General features: G+C 45.6%; 3 protein-coding genes across 4 annotated transcripts; 1 reads left to right on the plus strand and 2 right to left on the minus strand.

Moving 5' to 3' along the window:
• Positions 1 to 227: 227 nt before the first annotated feature.
• Positions 228 to 3205, minus strand: gpr137 (G protein-coupled receptor 137; the record flags this gene model as incomplete). The annotated part of the gene is made up of 7 exons (XM_079228930.1): positions 228 to 496; positions 1190 to 1308; positions 1412 to 1537; positions 1622 to 1771; positions 2146 to 2386; positions 2485 to 2534; positions 2825 to 3205. 7 exons carry the CDS (start codon positions 3203 to 3205, stop codon positions 400 to 402), a joined length of 1164 nt encoding a protein of 387 aa, XP_079085056.1. The 3' UTR covers positions 228 to 399.
• A 5347-nt stretch (positions 3206 to 8552) lies between these two features.
• Positions 8553 to 12458, plus strand: pld7 (phospholipase D family, member 7; the record flags this gene model as incomplete). Its single annotated transcript, XM_079228882.1, has 9 exons — positions 8553 to 8578; positions 8711 to 8867; positions 8956 to 9070; positions 9715 to 9842; positions 9987 to 10190; positions 10320 to 10459; positions 10655 to 10820; positions 10913 to 11012; positions 11784 to 12458. The coding sequence occupies 9 exons, from the start codon at positions 8553 to 8555 to the stop codon at positions 11984 to 11986; spliced, it is 1239 nt and encodes a 412-aa protein (XP_079085008.1). The 3' UTR covers positions 11987 to 12458.
• A 38-nt stretch (positions 12459 to 12496) lies between these two features.
• On the minus strand, positions 12497 to 14384 carry smim19 (small integral membrane protein 19). 2 transcript variants are annotated; one of them, XM_079228985.1, is made up of 3 exons: positions 14216 to 14384; positions 13195 to 13319; positions 12497 to 13033 (listed from the first exon to the last, which is right to left on the minus strand). In XM_079228985.1, the coding sequence occupies exons 1-3, from the start codon at positions 14326 to 14328 to the stop codon at positions 12975 to 12977; spliced, it is 297 nt and encodes a 98-aa protein (XP_079085111.1). In that variant the 5' UTR covers positions 14329 to 14384; the 3' UTR covers positions 12497 to 12974. The 2 variants fall into 2 exon arrangements, with proteins under 2 accessions (XP_079085111.1, XP_079085110.1); XM_079228984.1 differs by having other exon boundaries at positions 14204 to 14384.
• Positions 14385 to 21675: the final 7291 nt, after the last annotated feature.

Here is a 21675-nt window from a genome sequence, read left to right on the forward strand (position 1 = left end):
ACTCTCCTGAGTGCACCTTTCTAGTTTAATGAGGAATGCTTACGAAGCTAGATTTTTTTTAGAATTTTTCAGGGAATTGTAAGAGCTAGTTCATCTTATTGCATCAACAATAGAACAATGAATTCATTTAAATAAGCTAACACATTGTAACTAAGTCTCATCATTTACAAGAAGATCACTGATCACTTGCGGCTTCTCCCAAGTTTGTTCTTTTTGAGCCAAGAAGAAAGAAAAAAAAAAAAAAGTATTCTATATATTCTCTGTTCCAAAACTACAAGGTGCATATTCACTGTCGATGAATTCCTGAGGTCTTCAGTGCAAAAACTGTCCACAGAGGGAGGTGCTGCTGGCTGGCAGCTGTGTGCGGTCTGCCCTTGAGGTGGTGGTGCGACGCGGAGGTCAGTTCTGCGGCGTGGAGTAGAGCGAGTGGTGCTGCTGGCTCTGGTCTGGAGGGTTGCTGGCGAACAGGAGAGGAGCCGTCTCCGCTCCGTACCAGCTGAGACGGAGAGAGAAGAACATGAGAACACAAGACCCTGAGGTCATGTATTTTAAAACTTGCATCCCCTGTCCCACAGACACCATGAAGACTTTTTTTTGGGTCTATAGAATGTTAGAAATCGGTAGAAAAAGCTTTCCACAGTTTCCCTGAGCCAAGACAGGGTCTTTCAACGTCTTGTTTTGTCCAACTAACAGTCCAAAACCCGGAGATAATTAGTTTACAAGGATATTAAATCAGAGCTGAAACCATTCATTGATAAGTCAGCCAACGGGGAAATTATCTTCAACTTTAATAATCGATCAAACCGTTCCAGGCGTTTATTTAGTGCCCCAAATGTGAAAATGAGTTGTATTTCTTTGTTTAGTGAAGACCTAAACAAAGAATACCTTTGATTTTTTTTTTTTTAACAAGTCATCTTTCACATTTCTTTCAAATAAAGCTGAATCGATTAAGCGTTAAAATGATCTGCAGGTTAACCAACAACAGAATGTATTGTTTATCTGTAGCTCTACGTAAAATAAACCACAACAGATCACACTGGAGAAGCTGGAGCCGAGGGAACATTTGCATTTTTTTCTTTTTCTTCTTGACAAGCAACGTAAATCATGAATCAAATAGGGAAAGTGCTTGAAAAGCTTTCTGTGGATTGAGCAACTGATCGACTGACTGATGAACCTGTGATGACAGTACCTTGCGTGTGGATGTGAACTGCGTGCCCACGGAACCCCTGCATCTTCATCGCTGCCTTGAGGGTCATCAAAGAAATAGGGACGAGGTAGGACCCTGTTGTTGACGGCCAGGCTGCTGGTCTGTGGAGAAGAAGAAAAACAAAACACACACACGGCTTTAAAAGACTTCCACTGCTTCATGTTTCATTTCTACGTTTTTTTTTAATCTGATTGTGCCGCCTACCTCTTGAGCCGGCCGGCGAACTCTGAAGATGAGGATGAGCAGACTGGTTGGGAGCAGCTCCCATATGAAGAGGATGGCGCCAAAGGCCAGGTAGCCCCTGTCGCCCAGTTCACTTTGCAAGTCAGCCTGCAAACAAACACACACACAAATATTGACAACCCGTTACTGCCAACTCAAACGTCTCGCTGTGCTTTGGACTCGAGCGTTCACCTGATCAGAGACGTTGTACCAGTCAAAGTCGAACGCCTCCACGCGGTGGCTCTGGGACAGAATGAGCACCGTCAGGTTGTAGCAGGCTCGGCTGGCAAACAGCAGGATCACTGCTGCGCCCAGTGCTGCTGTGCGGCACACTGTGGTTCCCTGTCGGGGGAGGGTGAGGAGGGGGGGAGGGACAGTCAGCCTGGACACAATCAGAACTACAGAGCAGTGGCTTATGTTTTAGGGGGCGGTACAGTGACTTGCATTGCACTTCCCTAAAGATAACATTTAGCCCCTAGTGTAGGATCCTACAATATTTCATTTCATTCGACTCTCCCAAAAAACAGCCCCATTTCCAGTTTTAAATGTGTAGTCTCTGAGCCCAAGCTCAGATAACCCTGATGATGTCACAGTGATGTCATCAGGGCCTCAGACTCCAGAGCCACAGAAGACTAAGAGTAGGACTAATCTGGACGTGCCCCTTTAATTGACATGTTTAATTCCACGTTTGACTCAAAGTCCGATGCCGAGCACACCTTGCTGATCAGGTAGGGGCTGGTGGAGCGCGAGTGTCTGCTCAGCAGCAGCAGCAAGGCGGCCAGCAGCACCGCATCCAGGGTGAAGAGCAAGTCGTTGACGAGGACTCGAACCAAGACCAGATTCCAGGTCCGCTCCCGCGACCCGCTCCCGGCATCTCTGTCAATGAGGGCCGCGCAGACCGCGTTGACACACAGGAAGACGGCGCTCAGGGCGCCGTACACGCAGCGCGCCAGCCACCTGAGGAGGACACGGAGGCCCGAGGGGAGAACGGGTTAGTGCTCGGTGTTGCATCGCTCTGAGGGCCACGGGGCCTTTTGCTGTGGGGTGAAACTTACACTCCTCTGTCCACATCCGAGCTATACGTCTCTCTCACTTTGAGTAGCACCTGAGGTACGAGAGAGAAACAAGCAACAGAGTAAACACAAGCATGTGACATTAAGAATGAAACTGAAAGCAAACAAAGTGTTTATTAGTTGTTTTTTCAGTCTCTTGATAGCTCCACACGCTCTCATTTAAAAGCCGTTTTGGCTGACGGGTACCAAAAAGAATTCCCCTCCTTAAAGACCATGAAACTTGTTTTCACTTTCGCTTATTCATCAGTGCTTCCCTCTACATTGCAGCCGGTGTGTCTGAGCTTCAAGAACATAACCCCGGTCCCGTTCTCCCCAGTCCTACCTGAGTGAAATACAGGTTGATAAGGCTGAGAGTGAAGAACTGCAGGCAGACGGGGAAGCAGTAGAGCAGCCAGTAGACTGCAACAGGGAGGTGGTTGGCCTCCAGAGCGTCGCAGAAGTAGAAGGAGAACAGCGTGGTGCGGATGGCAGCCCAGAGCAGGCAGAGGAACAGGAAGACGCTCTGGTAGCTCCATCGCTTGTGTCTGTATAGGTAGAGTAGCCAGATCTGCGCGTACACCACCAGGAACAGAGCGGCGTACAGGGTGGTGTAGAGGATGGTGAAGCCCAGCTGGACCGACGGGGCGAGGGCCGGGTTCAGAGGGAGCGGGGCCGGCACCGTGGAGGAGTTGGGAGGAGGGGGGGCGGTGACCTGAGCTTCCATTGGATCGCTGACGGGACCGACTAACTGTCCATCATCACATTAAACTCTCATCTCCGCCCGGACCGTTCACATGGGAAATCTGGAACAAAATCACCGGGGTCAGCAAGTCACGAGCAGAATGCCGAGCTAGAGATGGGCAGTATGGAGGGGAAATGTAGACATTCATAAACCCTAATATTGTGGACGATAAGACAATACACACCACGAGACCTTATGGGTTTGTGGCCAATACTTTAGTTGTTGTTATCTCATTGTTACATCACTATGATAAAGCTTCTTAATTCGTCCGGTTGAATTTGCTTGATTAGCCAAATAGCGTGAATCAAAAATGTATTTCATGAAATTATATAAAACCCTTATAATATTTTGTCCCCATTGCTCACAACCAATATAGCTCACAACCAATATATATATATATATATATATATATATATATATATATATATATATATATATATATATATATATATATATATATATAGTTTTTGTCTCATAATATTCTGCAAGTACTATTAAAACAGTGAGAAAACATTGCCAGATCACAAAAATAAATAAATAAAAAGGGAAGATGAAGTCAAAACTGAAACTTTCATTCCAAGGTGCATTTCTTTAGTATTTCAGAACAAATTCAGGCAGATATCTGACTTTAAACTTAACTAAAAATGTTTCAGCATTATTGACAATATAGGCAACACGGTATAGCTACATACGCTGACAGCTGTGTCTCCTTCTCCATTGGTTTAAACCACACAGTCACCGCATTAGTCTCAAGACAATAGCACTGCACTGTGCTAACTCTGACAGGACAGCTAACTAACACTTGTTCACAACAGCTCAAAGTTTCTCTTTCACTCTCGACACACGTCAAACTTCAGAAAAGTAAAACTCGTGGAGCATTACCGCTGCGTGTCGTTCACGTGCCCTAGGTGTCGTCGCGTGACCTTTGAGACCCCGTAGCCCCGCGAGCTAACTCTCCGTGGCACGTAAACAACCAGGTGGACTGGAGTCCCGTTCAGCGGCTCCCTGCCCGCTGACACTTCACTGCGTTACCCAGAAGGAAAGCCAGCCATCCATCCCGAGCCGTGGCTCGGTCACGAGAGAACAACAAGATGTAAAAGCGGTCAGTAATCGCGTAACGACGATAACAGACCTACTGAGCCGCAGACAGGACGGTAATCCCGTGTTTCCGTGATGTGTGACGTATGTCTGGTGGGCGGAGCCATCACTTTGAATCCAACCGCCAATCAGCTATGACAGGAAATCGCGGTTTCTTCAAGTTATTGTTTACTTCTCTCAAGAAACACGGTGCCTTCATATCTGATTAAATAGGGTTTATGTCACCGAGAAAGGTGTTTCAATAACTGTGGTTCAATGCAACCTTGCTCCCGACTCGACCTCAGCCGTTTGCCAGAGCCGAGCCTCATCCCCGCTCTCCTCACCAAGGAAACGCTGCTTCATTGTTAAAAGTGGCTCCAAGATGTCGATGGTGTTGCGGTCCAGAAAGAGTCTCCATCAGAGTCAGACCAGCGAGGTGGAGGCCCTGGCTCCGGTAACGCGGAGAAAGTCGACCCGCCCGCATGAGACGTTTACGTACGAGGTGGGTATTTTTATTACTCAGCTTTTCCGCCTCCTCTTCCTCCTCTTCCTCCCTCCGCAGCGGAAAACTTCACAGTCGGCCACGTAGCTCGCGAACCCGGGAGAAATACTCACGGTGCGGCTTCTAAAGCAACTTAAACTGTCGAGTATATATACAGATATATATCTATATCGATACATATACTGCTGCTACCACTTTGTGTGTCATATTTGTGTAGCCGATTAGCATAACCGTTAATAGTTAATAACTGCATCGCGAGCGCCCAGACGGAACTTCTTACCGAGCAAGTTACTGCGTCATGGTAAGGTATTTCTTTACGACGCCGACTGGGTCTACTTTGTGAAGAAGGGTGCCAGCGGCTTTACTTGTGCCAGCCCTTTTTTTCGATTTAAGAAACGAGTCCTTCGACCTGTCAGCGTTGGGATCTAACCGAGGCGTGATGACGGTGTTTCCTCCACTTTAACTAAACGTGTAACGGTCTCTCGTCCCGTCAGGAGTCAGACGAGTCGGACTCTGAGTCGTCCGTCCTGGGCCGAGTGATGGAGACGCGGCCGAGTGACCCCGCCGGGCTGGAGGAGGACACCGCGGAGGAGGCTGGAGGAACGGTAGGCTGTGGTTCACCTCGCACATACACACACGTTGTCCGGACCGGGACCGGCCGTAGCACCGCTCTTAATGACGCAGACTAGTGCGGGAGTTTCCTCGTCTCATCTCGCTATACGGTCTGTGGTGGTGCAGGAACAGCCGATGTATTATTATCAGTTATTGATTGTAAACATTGGAGCTCAGCCAATAGCTGAGAGGCTATTTTTGACTGTAGAACGATTCACTTTATCATCAAAGATAATAGATATTTAAAAAAAAAGATAACAGCAATATTTCAACAGTACTATACAATATTAACGAACGAAGAAATATCCGACTTTACCTTTTGCATATCTGCCCACAAATGTACTGTTACTTACAATATTAGCCTGTCAGTCAGGCTTAAAGTTAACGTGTGTGTGTATACACACACAACATTATTAATGTCACTTTGTGAGCTGACATCAGCGTCAGGCTGCCAGATAATCAACTATACTTATAGAAATATATAGATATATATGTAATTTCAGTATTAAATGTAAATCCCCAAATATATTTCCAGTAATTTAAAAACAATGTTTAAATGACGGTTAGTTTAACTGCAAAAAGTCCTGTTTTGGTATGTATCATGGCTGTGATTCTAAAAAATAAAATTTAAAGGATCTGTAAAGAAATGATGTATTCATGAAGAAAAAGACCATCGATGAAAATATAAAAATAAAAGGCACCCTGTTTGGCTGGATGGTCTTCCCAGCAGACCTTGTGTCTTGTCATTGTAGGACAAGCACAGGTGTTCTTAATGACACTGACGATGTCATTAGGATGACGTCTCAGATGAGACCCTGCTCTCCAGGTGAGCCGCTGCACAGCAGCAGGGCCCGGACACTGAGCAGCTCAATGGAATCCACCATACATTATTTACACCAGTTGTCCTGCTGTGACAATAAAAACTATGTCGCTGGACAATAAGAAGAGTGCAAATTAAAAACATTGGGGGGGGAATGACTTATCAGAGCTGGCGGCAGACGTTCAGTAGCATCACTGTAAAGTAAAGTAAACACACTGTTTGGGAAGTCATTGTTTGCAGGAGGACTACAAAGCATTTTGTGACATGAATGCGGCAGCCGCAGAAATATGACCTGTGGACCGGCCACGCCCCGATGAGCCATCGCAGCTTTATTCTTTGGGGTACTGAAAGGCGGTTGCAACGTTTAACGGAAACGAAGCTTGAAGCGAAGCAGAGTTGAGCGTTCAGCCGTCAGAATGTAAAGTTTAAGAATGTCGTTGCCACAGTAACACTCATATCTTGTTCATAAACAAGTAGGACAACATAATATGTTGAACGGTGTGTACGTGTACTTCAGGGAGAGGCTCATTTGAATAGGTGTGGTTACTCTAGCTATCGCAGTGCTACGGAAGCCTCTCCAGGTAATGTACAGTGTTGTTGTTACACGGCTCGAGACAAGGGATGAAAGACTGCAATGAGTTTGCAAATGTCTTTTTAGCTGCTGGTGTTTTTTTTTAAGGTATTTCAGGTGTTATGTGCAGCTAAGGGTGTTGTCATGAGGCTATTTTATTATTTTTTTTAAACTGTGTGAGATAGATTTTCATATAAGCAAAGCTACACACACTGCATGTTTTGTTTTGTTTTGATTCATAAAGTTCTGTCCTCCTCAGGAGCTGAAATATTGCAGTGTTGTGCTGGACCGCCTGCAGGTTGACGACAGTACAGCAAGGAAGGAGCTCGAGGAGAAAGACGACATGAACCGCAAAGGCGGGAAACCCGTCTCCCGGATCCCCACTTTCCACAAACGGCCCGCCAGTGCAAGCCAGACCCCGGAGCCACCCGCTCCCAAGAAAGATGGCCCGGTCCCTGGAGCTCAGCCTCCGGGCACAGCTGCGAGTGGCAGTGCGGAGGCCTCGAGGTCCAAGCCGCCCGATGTCAGAGAAACGGCACTCCCCCTGCCGGTGGTCCGAGTCCCCCATGTCGGCCTGGAAGCCCCCTCTCCGTTCGGCAGCGCAGAACTAACCTCTGCGGCGTCGGCGGCCCGTACCGCTCTGACTACTGCGCCCAAAAGCTGGGGTTTGCCCGAGCCTGCGCAGTACTCTTTAATGACTGCCAGCCCCAGGCCTGCCCTCAGACCAGAGTACAGGTCGGAGCACCACGTACCAGAGCGAGACCAGAGCGAAGCGTTCGAAACAGAGGCTGACACCGCGTGGGACCCCCCCGCGTCTCGCCATCCGGCAGAGGGTGAAAAGCCGCCGGAGGACCCAGAAAAGGAGTATGGTGTCGTGGTCAGAAGCAGCGTCACCCTCAATGCCTCTGGAGATGGAGATAGGAAAATGTCCAAGCCTGCGGACGTCCTTCACAAAACCGAGGTTAGCCAAGAGGAGGCTATTACGGACGAACAGCCGCCGTGGGAGACGGAGCCGACGCACACGCTTGAATTTAAGGACAGTCGATCCTCGTCAAATGTTGAATCCGAGGATGAGTTGGCGGAAGAAAAGTGCGAGGACCACGAGTCAGTGGAGGAGCGCCGAGAACCGCTCACAATAAGCCCGCCTGGGGTCTCGGGTCTGGAAGAGGAAAGAGCCGACGCCGCTGACTCCACCTCTCCTGTAGCGTCAGAGAGACCCGCCAAAGCTCGGTCAGCCAGGTCAACTAAGGTGAGCCACGTCGATCTTATTGCCTCGCACTGTTGTCTCGGTGGTCTCGGCAGAGTCAGATAAAAGGAATGTCACCACCACCACGCCCTGCAGTAACAGCTGTGGCATGCAGCACGGCCCCTCGGCTGTTTCCTCAGTCTCCTGTCAAAGCCGTGATTACACATTCGCTCACACGTTAAACTGGTGCTGGCTTTGTTCCGCAGAGCTCTGGCTGCTCCAGTTTCGCCCTCTTCTGCGTCCTGCCCACCGCCCTGCTGCTTCTCGGGGGGCTCGGCCAGCACGTCTGGCACTATGGCCTCCCGCTGTCCGTGGCTCAGCTCACGGCTCAGCTGGAGCTGCACTGGCTGGAAGGCTTTGTACCAGGGCCTTGCAGCACCGACTGTCGGTAAGACGCTCTGTTCTCGTGAGCATTAGCTGTGGCAAAAGTAAGAAATCCCGTCCCTTCTCTCTCTCCATTTTCTGCCCTATCTGATAAAGAGGCCAAAAGGAATCTTTAAAATGTGTTATCAGGACTCTTGTCAAAAGCATTCTGAATGAAACAACATTGCTCTGTGATTGTTTTTGCTCAGGCAGCTCTAGTTTAAGTTGTCGGCAGCATTCTGTTTGGTTTGTAAGATGTTGGAGCTTTAGTGTCTCTCTCCCCCTTATTTGCTCAGGGTGCATCTGGTGGAGAGCATCCCGGTGGGGCTCTACCGGTCTCCTCCTTCGTCCAGACGGAGCATCGCAGACAGTTGGCTCCGTCTGCTGAACAAGGCCAACAGCTCGGTGCAAATCGCTGCCTTCTACTTCTCCCTGCGAGGCGGCGACTCTCAGGTTAGCTCAGTGGCACGCTCTAATCTCACGATGCCGGGATCGTTTTAGACCGCTAATGTGTTCGATATCACTGCCGCACAATTTCCAGGGGAGACTGGTCTTTGAGCGACTTAAATGGCTCAAATCCAAAGGTGTGAAACTCCAGATTGCCGTCAACGCCCCCCAGACCTCAAGTGAAGACACGGCAGAACTGGCTGCAGCAGGTACGTCGTCACCCCACAATATGGAGCTTGTTGTGTTGCCTCTGTGTCGTGTGCAACGTAAAATGCGTATGTCTCAAAACACACACATTTAGGCTGGGCTGCACCAACACGGATTAATTTCATCTAAGATTAGTCCTCATCAGAGTTTCGCAAAAGAAAGTTTAAACTGAGCACATTCATTTAAGTAAGCAGAGCTCTGTTGCACACAAAAAACTAATCTTGGTTCAGTAAAGTTTAAACCTGAATCAAAGTTGAATCTGCTCTGTATTCATTCACGAAACATTACAGCTAGCCAGCTAAAAAGTCAGCTAGTTCAACAGAAATTAATTGCCGAATTAATGCAGCAATATGCTAAAAAAAAATCAGCAAAAGTTCCACTTAAGTGTAAATTATTTCTGGACCACACTTTTAATTGGCAATTAAAGTTTTGTTGCAACATAATCAAATTTAATCTAGGTTTAGAGAACAAAACCAGACGTTTAAGCTTTTTAAATTAAAATTTTTCTGAATGTAAGCTGGTTGGAAAGTCTGGTGCAACGTGATTAAAAGTTAAACTACGACTGAATCAGGTTTTGAAGTGAATTCCTGTCATCCAACAAGTTGGAGTCATGACTCTGGAGTGCATGTTCTTATTTTGTTTTCAGGTGCTGAAGTCAGAGAGGTAGACCTCCAGGCTGTGACCGGAGGCATCGTCCACACCAAGCTGTGGGTGGTGGACCAGAAGCACGTCTACCTGGGCAGCGCCAACATGGACTGGCGCTCTCTGAGTCAGGTACCACGGGGTCTGCATTATGGACGTAGCGGTAGATCTGATCTGATGTAGCAACCAACCAGTTGATAGCATTTCTGCAGACAAACGTCCGCTCTAGATGTACGACGAAAACTAAGGCGCCCTGTGTGCTTTTGTTGAAACGAGGTGAAGGAGGTCGGCCTGTCGGTGGAGGACTGCGGCTGCCTGGCCCAGGACGCCTCTCGGCTCTTCGGGGTGTACTGGAGCGTCGGCGGTTCCCGCAACGGCTCCCTGCCGCCGTACTGGCCCGCTCGTCTCTCGGCGCTGTCCAGCTCCCAGAACCCTCTGCGCCTGAAGTTCAACGGAGTGCCCGCTCGAGTCTACCTGTCTGTAAGTGCATATCTCCTCGATAAGCTTCCTCCATCAGGGATCGCGTTTCAAATTCAATATCCTAAAACGGCATATCCTCTCTCCTGTCCCCGTGGTTCTCACCTCCGGTGTTGCATCCGTCTCCTGCAGAGTGCCCCTCCGCAGATCTCAGCCCGCGGCCGCTCCGACGATCTCTCCGCCATCCTGTCCGTCATCGGCGACGCCCGGAGTTTCATTCACATCTCCGTCATGGACTACCTCCCTCTGTCTCAGTACACTGAGCCGCTCAGGTGAGCCGCTGTTACGATGGCAGACACTCACCGCCGCCTCGTGCAAACCGATGGTTTAAACCTCGACGGCGAGTCACTGATGTTTTAGATGAGGTTCACCTGCTGACTTTCCAGAGACGTGCATGACTGATCAGCACGGTGAAGCTTTTAGAAGTGTCCAAACCATCACCAAACCTGTTGGTCCTTCTCTCTCAGGTTCTGGCCGGCCATCGACTCGGCCCTGCGTGCTGCCGCCTGCACCAGAGGCGTGCAGGTCCGACTCCTGGTCAGCTGCTGGAAGCACTCCCCCGCCGCCATGTTCCCCTTCCTGCAGTCCCTGCTGGCGCTCAGCAGGCCTCAGCTGAAATGTGACATCGACGTGGTGCGTTGTGTTTCCTGCACAATGACTCGGACGCGGCGACTTAAACAGAATGCCGATGTATCCTAAACTCCTGGTGTTTTGTTTCCGTGCAGAAAATGTTTACAGTGCCTTCAACGGCGGAGCAGATGAAGATTCCCTTTGCACGAGTCAATCATGCCAAGTACATGGTCACCGACAGAGTGGTCTACATAGGTATGCTATCACCAATTACTGGCCTGTTTAAACCAAACGCATTGTTATAAGACTTCTTCCTTTACCTTTTCGTCTCTCTGGGCCTTGTCCACATCGTTGAAATCATCCAAATATTCAGACATGAAGTATATATATTCTAGGTAACATTAAGCTCAGCTATATTCATGATTCAAGAGTCATATGCACGGAGAAGACAGTTATTCTGTTCAATGAAAAGCTTATTTTGCTGGGTCCTCCTAACACACAGAATTAGAATAAACTTAAGGTAAAAAATAAATAATAAATGTACTCCAAAACAAAAACCCCGACTTAATCCGGCACCGGTCTCTCCAACTTTACTCACGTTTCACATTAACAAACGGAGAGCTAAAGAAAACGATTTTATTTCTCTTTCCATGAAGCCACACTCATATTGACCTTCTGAGCTGTCGGTGGCAAAAAAAAACAAGTGAGTTTTGAGTGAAATATCGTGTCTATTACTCCCCTACATTTGCCTGACGAGTACTACTAATTTTGCATATTTTTGCAGATATTTCATGCAAAACATGTAAATCGCTTCTAAAACATGAGGCTTTGTTCAGAGAAGAAATGGTTCTAATAAAGCCATTTTAAGTCTGGAATTGAGTTTGTTTTATTTTAAGGTTTGCCAGCGTAGCAAACACTTTAATGGAACCCAATACGCGGTGGGCGGGGTGGGACTCTCACCAACATGTCCGCTGTTGGTCCTGTTGTCTGTCATGCGCTCTCTAACTGGTGTGTCCGCGTTCACAGGGACGTCCAACTGGTCCGAGAACTACTTCACCCATACGGCCGGCGCGGGCTTGGTGGTGAACCAGACCGGCTCTGTGGTTGAAAGCGGCCAGCAGACCCTGCAGAGCCAAGCAGAGGAGCTCTTCCTCCGAGACTGGACGTCCGACTACGCCAGCAGGCTCTCTCTGGCCGACGTGGACGTCTGCCCCCGCGGCCCGCACTGAGGATTCCTTGTTGAATAAAGCTCGCCGCATCCCGCCTGCTGCCGCCAATTGAACTTTATTCGGCTTCTGCAGAATCCGCTTGCTGTGCCGTGTGAATAAACACACTTTATTTGTATTGCCGTTTCCAGGCCGGCTGCCTGGGTTTTGTATATAATTGCGTCAGCATTTTTGCCGTAGTTTGAACTGTTAGCTGCGAGCTGCCGGCTCAGCCGTCGCCATGTTGAGAGGAACAGAAACGCTCCCATTCCCAAATATTGCACCGGTAATTTGTCTCTGAAGCTGTCAATGGTGAATGGAATTTAATTTGTGGTTAAACAAGGTCAAACTATCTGCATGACTCCTCTTGATGAGAGGAGAAAGTTGTTTTCTGGGTCAAATGACCCTTAACATGTTTCTGAAGTGTTTTTATAAGTTACAAGAGTTGGACGAAAATGTTTTTTTTTGTGCAACATCAAATAAAAACCCAGAGTGCTTCTGACTTGTCTCAAGTCTGTTAATCAAGACATTGACTGATGGTTAAATGTATCTTTATTTTCACATTTGAGAATCTTGATTTCACACAAAACATTTAACAAAGTAAAAAACAAACAAATGGGAATCAACTAGAACCTACTTTAAATCTGAAGGATCTTGTTTTATGTGCAAAAAAATCTTCATAATGAACCTTTTTTTCTTATTTAAATCTGAGTATCTCAGTGACGTCTGCTGCAGTTGCAGGTTCATCACGTCTCAATCCATGTTCGAGTCTCTGCTCTGCCAGAATCTCCCTGTGCTGCTTCTCCATCCATCCAGCTGCATTTACTCCACTAGTGATAGACGGGGGAAAAAATGAGAGACGACGGAAGGTGAAGGAAGACACGTGTCGGCGAAGCGCCTTCGGCTCCGTCTCTGATCGGGACAGCCGTAGAAATCCTAACACTTCCACACAGAGGGCTTGAAGACGCAGGAGTGTTTCCTCTGACGGGGATGGATGAGCTCCTCCCTGCCCTCATTCCATGGAGAGCTGCACACTGTCCGTCTGTCCCTGCTGCTGGTCAAATTTCCTGGCTGAAAGACCGGAGAACATTTTCATTTATCCAGAATGTCAACGTGAAACATCTGTCTGTTATTAGGGGTTTACGCGAGTGCTGTTCCTGGTGTTTAACCACTTTTTGATAATCATATCTCTTCTCCGTAGACCTGGACAGGGTGAAAGACATGATGCTCACCCAGAGAGTACATCTCCAGCTGCTGCCGCAGGCGGACCTTCTGCAGGCTGTCGTAGAAGTTGGGCTCCGGGGTGCTGCCAACGGTGGGGGGCAGAGTGAAGATACGCATGATCTTCCTCTTGTTTCTAGAGAGAGGGGAACAGACAGATGTCAGGAAGAGAGAGAGGCCATATTGCCTCTACAGAATATCGCCTTTCATTTCTGGTGATTGACACCAATGATTTCAATTGACCGGACATAAAGATACCTTGAGTTTGGAGTTACATGAATGCAGAATTAGCCAGACTAATTGATGCTTATTGCTAACCAAGGAGTCCAAGGGAAAACTCTCTGCGTAAAACCTGCTGCCAAAAGGGAAGCAGACTGAACTAGTTGTAATTATTTCTCTTTTTTTGTTTGTTTTGACAAAGAAATGTCTGATATTAATGGGATCAAGATTAAATGTTCTTCCTTCAACATATTCAAAGTGACCTTTAAGTGAGACACAATACCCTACTGTGTGACACATGTCATAAACATATATATATATATATATATATATATATATATATATATATATATATATATATATATATATAAAATAAACAACACTGTATGAAAATGAGTTTCTGTTGTGCTATTTTTACATTATTTTCTTAATTGTTTTATGTAACAGTAGAGGACTATGTACGGTGCAGTTCAGTGAGATGGTCAACAAACAGTGAAAGAGTTTAGTGATATACATACATACATACATACATACATACATATACACACACACACACAAATATCAAATTTCACACAACAACATACACAAATATATATATATATATATATATATATATATATATATATATATATATATATATATATACACTCAAGTATAGTTGACAAATATGCAGCACAATACCTACATATATAATATATAATGTATTTATATATATTTACTGCATATTTGTCATCTACCCGGTGAACCTCTACAAATAATACAATGCGCATCAAATGTCTGCGTGAAGAAGCGACGGCTCACTTTCTGGCGTACATCAGCAGGCCGAAGCTGACCAGGATGACCAGCAGGTACACGTTGGTGGCCTCGTTCCAGGCCTCGTGCACGGAGTAGTCGATGGACTCGGGCTCGCTCCCGTGACCCCCCATTGCAATGCGACAACGGCGCGGGTAAACGTGTGAAACAGAGATTTTATTGCAGGCGCTCTCTTAGCTCCCGTTCAGTTCAGGCTCGCGACGGGACGGAACTGAGTGCCGTAAACACCGACGTCATTTCCGCCTTCTTCGTCTTTTCCTGTTTCCGGGTAGCGCGCGCGCGCTCTGGGGCGCATTGGTGCCTCCTACAGTCAGAGATATGCAGAGGTACTCTACCAATACTATAATGAATGTGCCTATTGGTTTCTTTTATTTAAAAAATACGCTTTTCCTTATCAGCTCCACTTCATTACACGCTATATAACACTGTTGCCTCATTGTATTAAGTGCAAGTATTTCTGCTCCTTCATACTTTATATTTCTACTCCACTGCATTTATTTGACAGCGTAGTTACCCAGGCAGCCAGCGGACTCGGCCCTATTGTGGCTGAGTGTCGTCTGTGTCGATTGGTATTAAAGGTACCCCACTAAGCTGGTTTAAATCCTATTTATCAGACCGAGCCTCAGATGACCTGCACTCAAGATGAAATCCTGCAAAAATGAAACTGAACGCAAGATCCTGCATTGTTTTGTGAAATCTGAATTAATGTTGCACGGTATATTAATACTAAAAAGGTACCGCGGTACCGTACATTAAAAACAATACGATTTTGCTTTTTTTTCCAGTAAAATATATTTCAAATTGGCATCCATTAAAAAATCCTTTTAAAAATAGTTATTTAATAAATATTCAATAAAATACAACTGTAAGTTCATAAACTGAATTTGATATATTCTTATTAAATCAATTTTATTCAACCAAAAAATATTTGTGCTGGTTAGAGGGCTCTTGACTGAAAAACTATTTCACAGGGTTTACATCACTAAAGAGCAGTGAGAACCACTGCTGTAAACTATAGGACAGTACAGCCATCTTCATTTTGAAGAAGAAAAAAAAAAATTTAGAATGCAGAGTTGGCTGATCACATGACCAGGTCACATGGCTGATGACATTCCGAAATGACATCATCGTTGGGAGAATTGGAATCTCTAAATATTTGATGGCTTTGATCACATATGACATCATCAAGTGGCATTGGTGCCTTTGATCAAGTGTTGAAGAGAGTTCATATACATCCCCACATAGTATCCAACTCTACTGCAGCGACCTCTTACCAGTTACTCTACAACTCTTCAACTTGGATTCCTTTGGGAAACATTTGCTCGTTAACATGACTTCTTCAGCGCTTGTACCCTTTCAGGTGCAAAAGGAAAATGTTCTCCGCAACAAGTCGACAGAGTACCTTGTGATGGAGTTCATCGGAGAAGGATGCTTTGGCAAAGTTGCCAAGTGTGTAAATCTGAGAACTTCTGAGACAGCGGCCATCAAGATCCACAAAGACCTTGCAGACCACTACGAAGAGGTCAACATGCTGCAGAGGCTCAGGACCCTCGATCCAGAGAAGAACCACCTCTTGGAGTACAAAGACAGTTTCATAGATAAAGACATGCCTTGTGTTGCCTTTGAAATGCTAGACAAGAGCTTATGGCATTTTGTTTTGCAGAGACAGGCACCACTGACTCTCAATGAGATTCGTCCGATAGCCCGTCAGCTATTGGTAGCATTCGAAGCACTGAAGGGTGTTGGCATCGTCCACACAGACCTGAAACCTGACAATGTCATGTTGGTGAATCAGGAGGATGAGCCCTTCAAAGTGAAACTAATTGACTTTGGTCTGGCCAGGCCGGCCTCAGAAGTCAAGAAAGGCATGATTATGCAACCGTTGGGCTACAGAGCTCCAGAGGTGGACCTGGGCCTTCCCATATGTGAAGCCATCGACATGTGGGGACTTGGATGTACCCTGGCCTTTTTGTTTTTTGGCCGGGACATCTTCTGCGGACAGTCAACGTTCGACACCATGAAGACCGTTTGCTGTCTCCTCGGCCAGCCAGAGGACCATGTTCTCGATGCTGGGAGTAACACCGAGCTGTTCTTTACCAAAGAACATCCGTCTCCTTACTACCATACATGGAGACAAAAAACACCACGGGAGCACAGAGATGTAACCGGCGTCTGGCCACAGACTTCAGAGTGGTGTTTTGACACAGTGGGAAGCTTGGAAGATGCAGTAAAGTCGCAGTCACGTCCGACAGACTTTATTGAAGGTGAAGACACGGCGGCGTTCGCACACCTTCTGGAATGGTTGCTCTCTCCTGATGCGGAGATGAGACTCACACCTGCCCAAGCTCTTCAGCACAACTTCATCACAATGTGTCACATCTCAGAGCACATGGAAACCAGCGCATATGTGCAGGAGGCATATGATCTTATGATCGTCTCCCCGCCATATGATTCAGCAGAAGACCAAGATGCTCTGAGAGATTTACTGTTGGACTTAGCATCCACTACACACAGCGTCCAATACACAGATCACAGAGGAGGCCTCCACTGTGATCCTTCAACTTTACACCAATCCTTTCCAGTCCAACGCAAAGGGTTAGGTGCAGAGATGAGGTTGAGACCTGGGCAAGCCCCCCAACATAATGTTGTGACGTTCCGCCCGATGGACCACATAGACTTCAGCTATTCCGTGCAGGCTGCCGATAGGCTGAAGGCCTTCTACCCCCCGGAGGATTCGGGTGATCCTTTTTCTCCGGGTGGTCCAGGTTATAAATAAGAGAAGGTTATGTAAACTAGTCTGTCCCTGAAACAGTAAGTGATTTACTGTTTCAGGTGTCAGACAAATTTACTTTTTTTTATTTATATGTTTTGTGAGTTTTTTCTGGTTTTCTCACAGAATGTCAACAGAAAAAAAGAGAGAGTAAATGTTCTCATTTACGTTCTTTTTTTTGTGGGTTTGTCTCCCCCTGGAGGATTCGGGTGATCCGTTTTCCCCGGGGGTCCAGGTTATACATAACAGAAGGTTGTGAATTGGTCTGTCCCTGAAAGAGTAAGTGATTTACTCTTTCAGATGTCAAACTAATTTACAACCCTTTTATTATATATAACTTATATTTTGTGAGTTTTCGCTGGTTTCCTCACAAAATGTAAACAACAGAAGGTTATGTAAATATAGCATCACTGAAAGAGTAAGTGATTTACTTTTTCAGATTTACATAACTTTTCTGCCCACATTCCAGATGTCTGCGTCAGTATTGACATGGACGAAAAAACTCCTGCGCGAATCGCCACCTTAACGTGGTGGAGGAGTTTGAGTGGCTCAGTGATCCTGGGAGCTGTGTTGTCCGGGGCCCTGGTGGGGTCTCCCAAGGCAAGCAGGTCTCGGGGGAGAGTCCAGACTAAGAGCGGTTCAAAAATCCATATATTTATATATGATTCAAAATCAAAAATGCCTAAAAGGTGTTTTTTTTAATGCAAGGTATTTCAATGGTTTGCTTTTTTTTTCTCACTCATTTGTAACTTTAGGTTACATCAAATAAAGTCTTGATTTTCAAATATATACAGGTAAAAGCCAGTGAATTAGAATATTTTGAAAAACTTGATTTATTTCAGTAATTGCATTCAAAAGGTGTAACTTGTACATTATATTTATTCATTGCACACAGACTGATGCATTCAAATGTTTATTTCATTTAATTTTGATGATTTGAAGTGGCAACAAATGAAAAAATCCAAAATTCCGTGTGTCACAAAATTAGAATATTACTTAAGGCTGATACAAAAAAGGGATTTTTAGAAATGTTGGCCAACTGAAAAGTATGAAAATGAAAAATATGAGCATGTACAATACTCAATACTTGGTTGGAGCTCCTTTTGCCTCAATTACTGCGTTAATGCGGCGTGGCATGGAGTCCATGAGTTTCTGGCACTGCTCAGGTGTTATGAGAGCCCAGGTTGCTCTGATAGTGGCCTTCAACTCTTCTGCGTTTTTGGGTCTGGCATTCTGCATCTTCCTTTTCACAATACCCCACAGATTTTCTATGGGGCTAAGGCCAGGGGAGTTGGCTGGCCAATTTAGAACAGAAATACCATGGTCCGTAAACCAGGCACGGGTAGATTTTGCGCTGTGTGCAGGCGCCAAGTCCTGTTGGAACTTGAAATCTCCATCTCCATAGAGCAGGTCAGCAGCAGGAAGCATGAAGTGCTCTAAAACTTGCTGGTATACGGCTGCGTTGACCCTGGATCTCAGGAAACAGAGTGGACCGACACCAGCAGATGACATGGCACCCCAAACCATCACTGATGGTGGAAACTTTACACTAGACTTCAGGCAACGTGGATCCTGTGCCTCTCCTGTCCTCCTCCAGACTCTGGGAGGCACAGGATCCACGTTGCCTGAAGTCTAGTGTAAAGTTTCCACCATCAGTGATGGTTTGGGGTGCCATGTCATCTGCTGGTGTCGGTCCACTCTGTTTCCTGAGATCCAGGGTCAACGCAGCCGTATACCAGCAAGTTTTAGAGCACTTCATGCTTCCTGCTGCTGACCTGCTCTATGGAGATGGAGATTTCAAGTTCCAACAGGACTTGGCGCCTGCACACAGCGCAAAATCTACCCGTGCCTGGTTTACGGACCATGGTATTTCTGTTCTAAATTGGCCAGCCAACTCCCCTGACCTTAGCCCCATAGAAAATCTGTGGGGTATTGTGAAAAGGAAGATGCAGAATGCCAGACCCAAAAACGCAGAAGAGTTGAAGGCCACTATCAGAGCAACCTGGGCTCTCATAACACCTGAGCAGTGCCAGAAACTCATGGACTCCATGCCACGCCGCATTAACGCAGTAATTGAGGCAAAAGGAGCTCCAACCAAGTATTGAGTATTGTACATGCTCATATTTTTCATTTTCATACTTTTCAGTTGGCCAACATTTCTAAAAATCCCTTTTTTGTATCAGCCTTAAGTAATATTCTAATTTTGTGACACACGGAATTTGGGATTTTCATTTGTTGCCACTTCAAATCATCAAAATTAAATGAAATAAACATTTGAATGCATCAGTCTGTGTGCAATGAATAAATATAATGTACAAGTTACACCTTTTGAATGCAATTACTGAAATAAATCAAGTTTTTCAAAATATTCTAATTCACTGGCTTTTACCTGTACATCGCTGAGATTATTGTTCTGGGTGCCCTGTCTTGGGGTATTAAAGCGTAGGGGACAACCTTGGAAATACTATAGAATATATAACATTTCACAAGAAATGTTGATGGTGTGGCGACTATTGCCGTAAGAAGTCTCTCTCTCTCTATATATATATATATATATATATAACCGGTAGAGAGGTGTGTTGTTGAGGTTATTGAGGAGTCATTTCTGTATTTGTGATGGACTTGAGAGCAGTTATTGCTTAATAGACACAGGTCACTGGTTACCATGGTGACTGGGGCACCAGGGTGAAGGGCAGAAGAGATAGTAAGACTTGTATGTCTCTCTATGTATCTAAAATAAGTATGTGTGTATGTCTCTATGCTTGTATATCAGAATGTGTGTGAGACTGCCCTGATTAGCTAATTTGAAGCACCTGTGTCACTGAGACTGATTATTAGAGGGAGACTGGACTGCGGATTTAACGAAAACTATGACTCCCATCGCAAAAATACCGGGATCAGGAGAAGCACAAGACTTCTGTGAATGTTTCCGTGTACTTCCATATTTGTAGAGATTTATAAATGAGAGCATAGTTTCAGTTCAGAAAGTGCCCACGTCCGAAAATGGTCCTAAACTTGAACAATCATTACATGAAAACTGTCATTCCTCTACATTAAATTATGGCGAGTCACTATGGGCACAAAGATGAGATCTCTTCACGCCGAAACCCCATTCAAGTGAATGGTCGCTGTTTTTTTCGGGGAAACGGCCGGTCGAATCTCTTAGAAAAGTCATAGCACACGATTCCCGATGCAAGCTGCATGTTTTGATGTATTTTGACTGGCAATGAGCTTTTGCTGGCATCACCACACTGAAAAATAAATTAACAATATAAAGTTATCTTTCAAAATAGTTCATATCTAAAAATACCATAACAAAATATACAGTAACAGCAATGGAGAACCACATTTGACTCAACTTTGTGATGAGATTATAGCCAGCTATCACAGATGTTCAAATATTTTATGTCAATGGAAGTTACACTGAGTTTCATACGTTTAGTCCACAGAGCACATATTTACTTTCGATACTATAAAACTGGAGTAAAGCGTTCTCTGATCTTTAGATGTTTTAACATAGCAACATATCACTGTGTTCTCCCCTAAATGACCAATTCAAAAAAATACCTGCACCCTGTTAGTTATCAGTGCATAGAGAATTGGACTTTCCAAATTGAGATGAGAAGGAATAAACAAACTAAATCTATATATCTGCATGCTTTAATTCGAGGCTGTAATGCACCCACACCTGAAGAAAACACCACCAGACGAGAACAATAGGATGCAACAATGTCAATTTATTGGTCAGGTTTACAGTGGACCACAACTATTGAGTGGTCTGCACACAGTCATGACATCTCTGGTATTCCATATGCTTCACCAGTGATAACACAGGGGACGACTGCAGGCAGCGCTGCTCCATAGCGGTCTGTGAGGAACCAACATGTAGAAGCACCATCGTAGCGGATGGTTCAAATCTACTGGACTCAACCCATCGAAAAGTTCAGTTTAAACTCAAACTTTTTTTTCTTCTCACCACATATAAATCATTTTAATTATCAGCAATGATACTTTATATACACAAACACTTTTGTTGCATCACGCTGGCTTATTTTTATTATTTTTTTCAAAAGTATCTTATTTTTCAAAATAGAGTTTTACTAATTCATAACTACAGAATACATAAAGCTGCATTTACCATAATTGCGGCGAAGAAGAACTTTATACATGAGACAGAGACGAGGCCCGGGACACACAAAGTAAGTGACTGCAGGCTTAAGGGCCGATAACCGCAGCGGTTCATCAGGTATGGAACAGCCGAGGAGCTGCGGGAAAGCGTTTCTTACATGGTGGACAAAACGAAAACGAGAAAAGAAACACACACACACACACACACACACACACACACACACACACACACACACACACACACACACTAAAGAAATAATCTGTCCTAGCGAATATGACGACAGCATGGTAGCCACGACTTCACAAAAAGCTGAGGGGTGAGTGCTTCGTCTACACTTAAAGTTAATGGCCCAATGTCGGATGCACACGCGCTTAAGAAACCAGCTCCAAGTTCAGCGCCAAAATTAAACTAACCGGCCAAACCGTACGTGGACAGACGCAATATGATCTGTAAAAACTTCTTGTAAAGACTCACCCGATGCTCGAATGCTTCAAAGTTATCGCACTGGTCAAATCGTTCAAGAAAATATGCTCGGAGAAGTAAACGATTATCTCGGTCCGT

This window comes from Taurulus bubalis, assembly GCF_910589615.1.
Source record: "Taurulus bubalis genome assembly, chromosome: 13".
Taxonomy (NCBI): domain Eukaryota; kingdom Metazoa; phylum Chordata; class Actinopteri; order Perciformes; family Cottidae; genus Taurulus; species Taurulus bubalis.

What these genes read in the sequence shown, in the direction of transcription:
- smim19 (XM_079228984.1), bottom strand. Translation starts at nt 14,328, where the DNA reads ATGGGGGGTCACGGGAGCGAGCCCGAGTCCATCGACTACTCCGTGCAC. An exon ending in CTGCTGATGTACGCCAGAAA is followed by an intron (nt 13,320 to 14,203) that starts GTGAGCCGTCGC and finishes CCCTCTCTCTAG; the next exon opens with AAACAAGAGGAAGATCATGC. An exon ending in GCTGGAGATGTACTCTCTGG is followed by an intron (nt 13,034 to 13,194) that starts GTGAGCATCATG and finishes CCGGTCTTTCAG; the next exon opens with CCAGGAAATTTGACCAGCAG.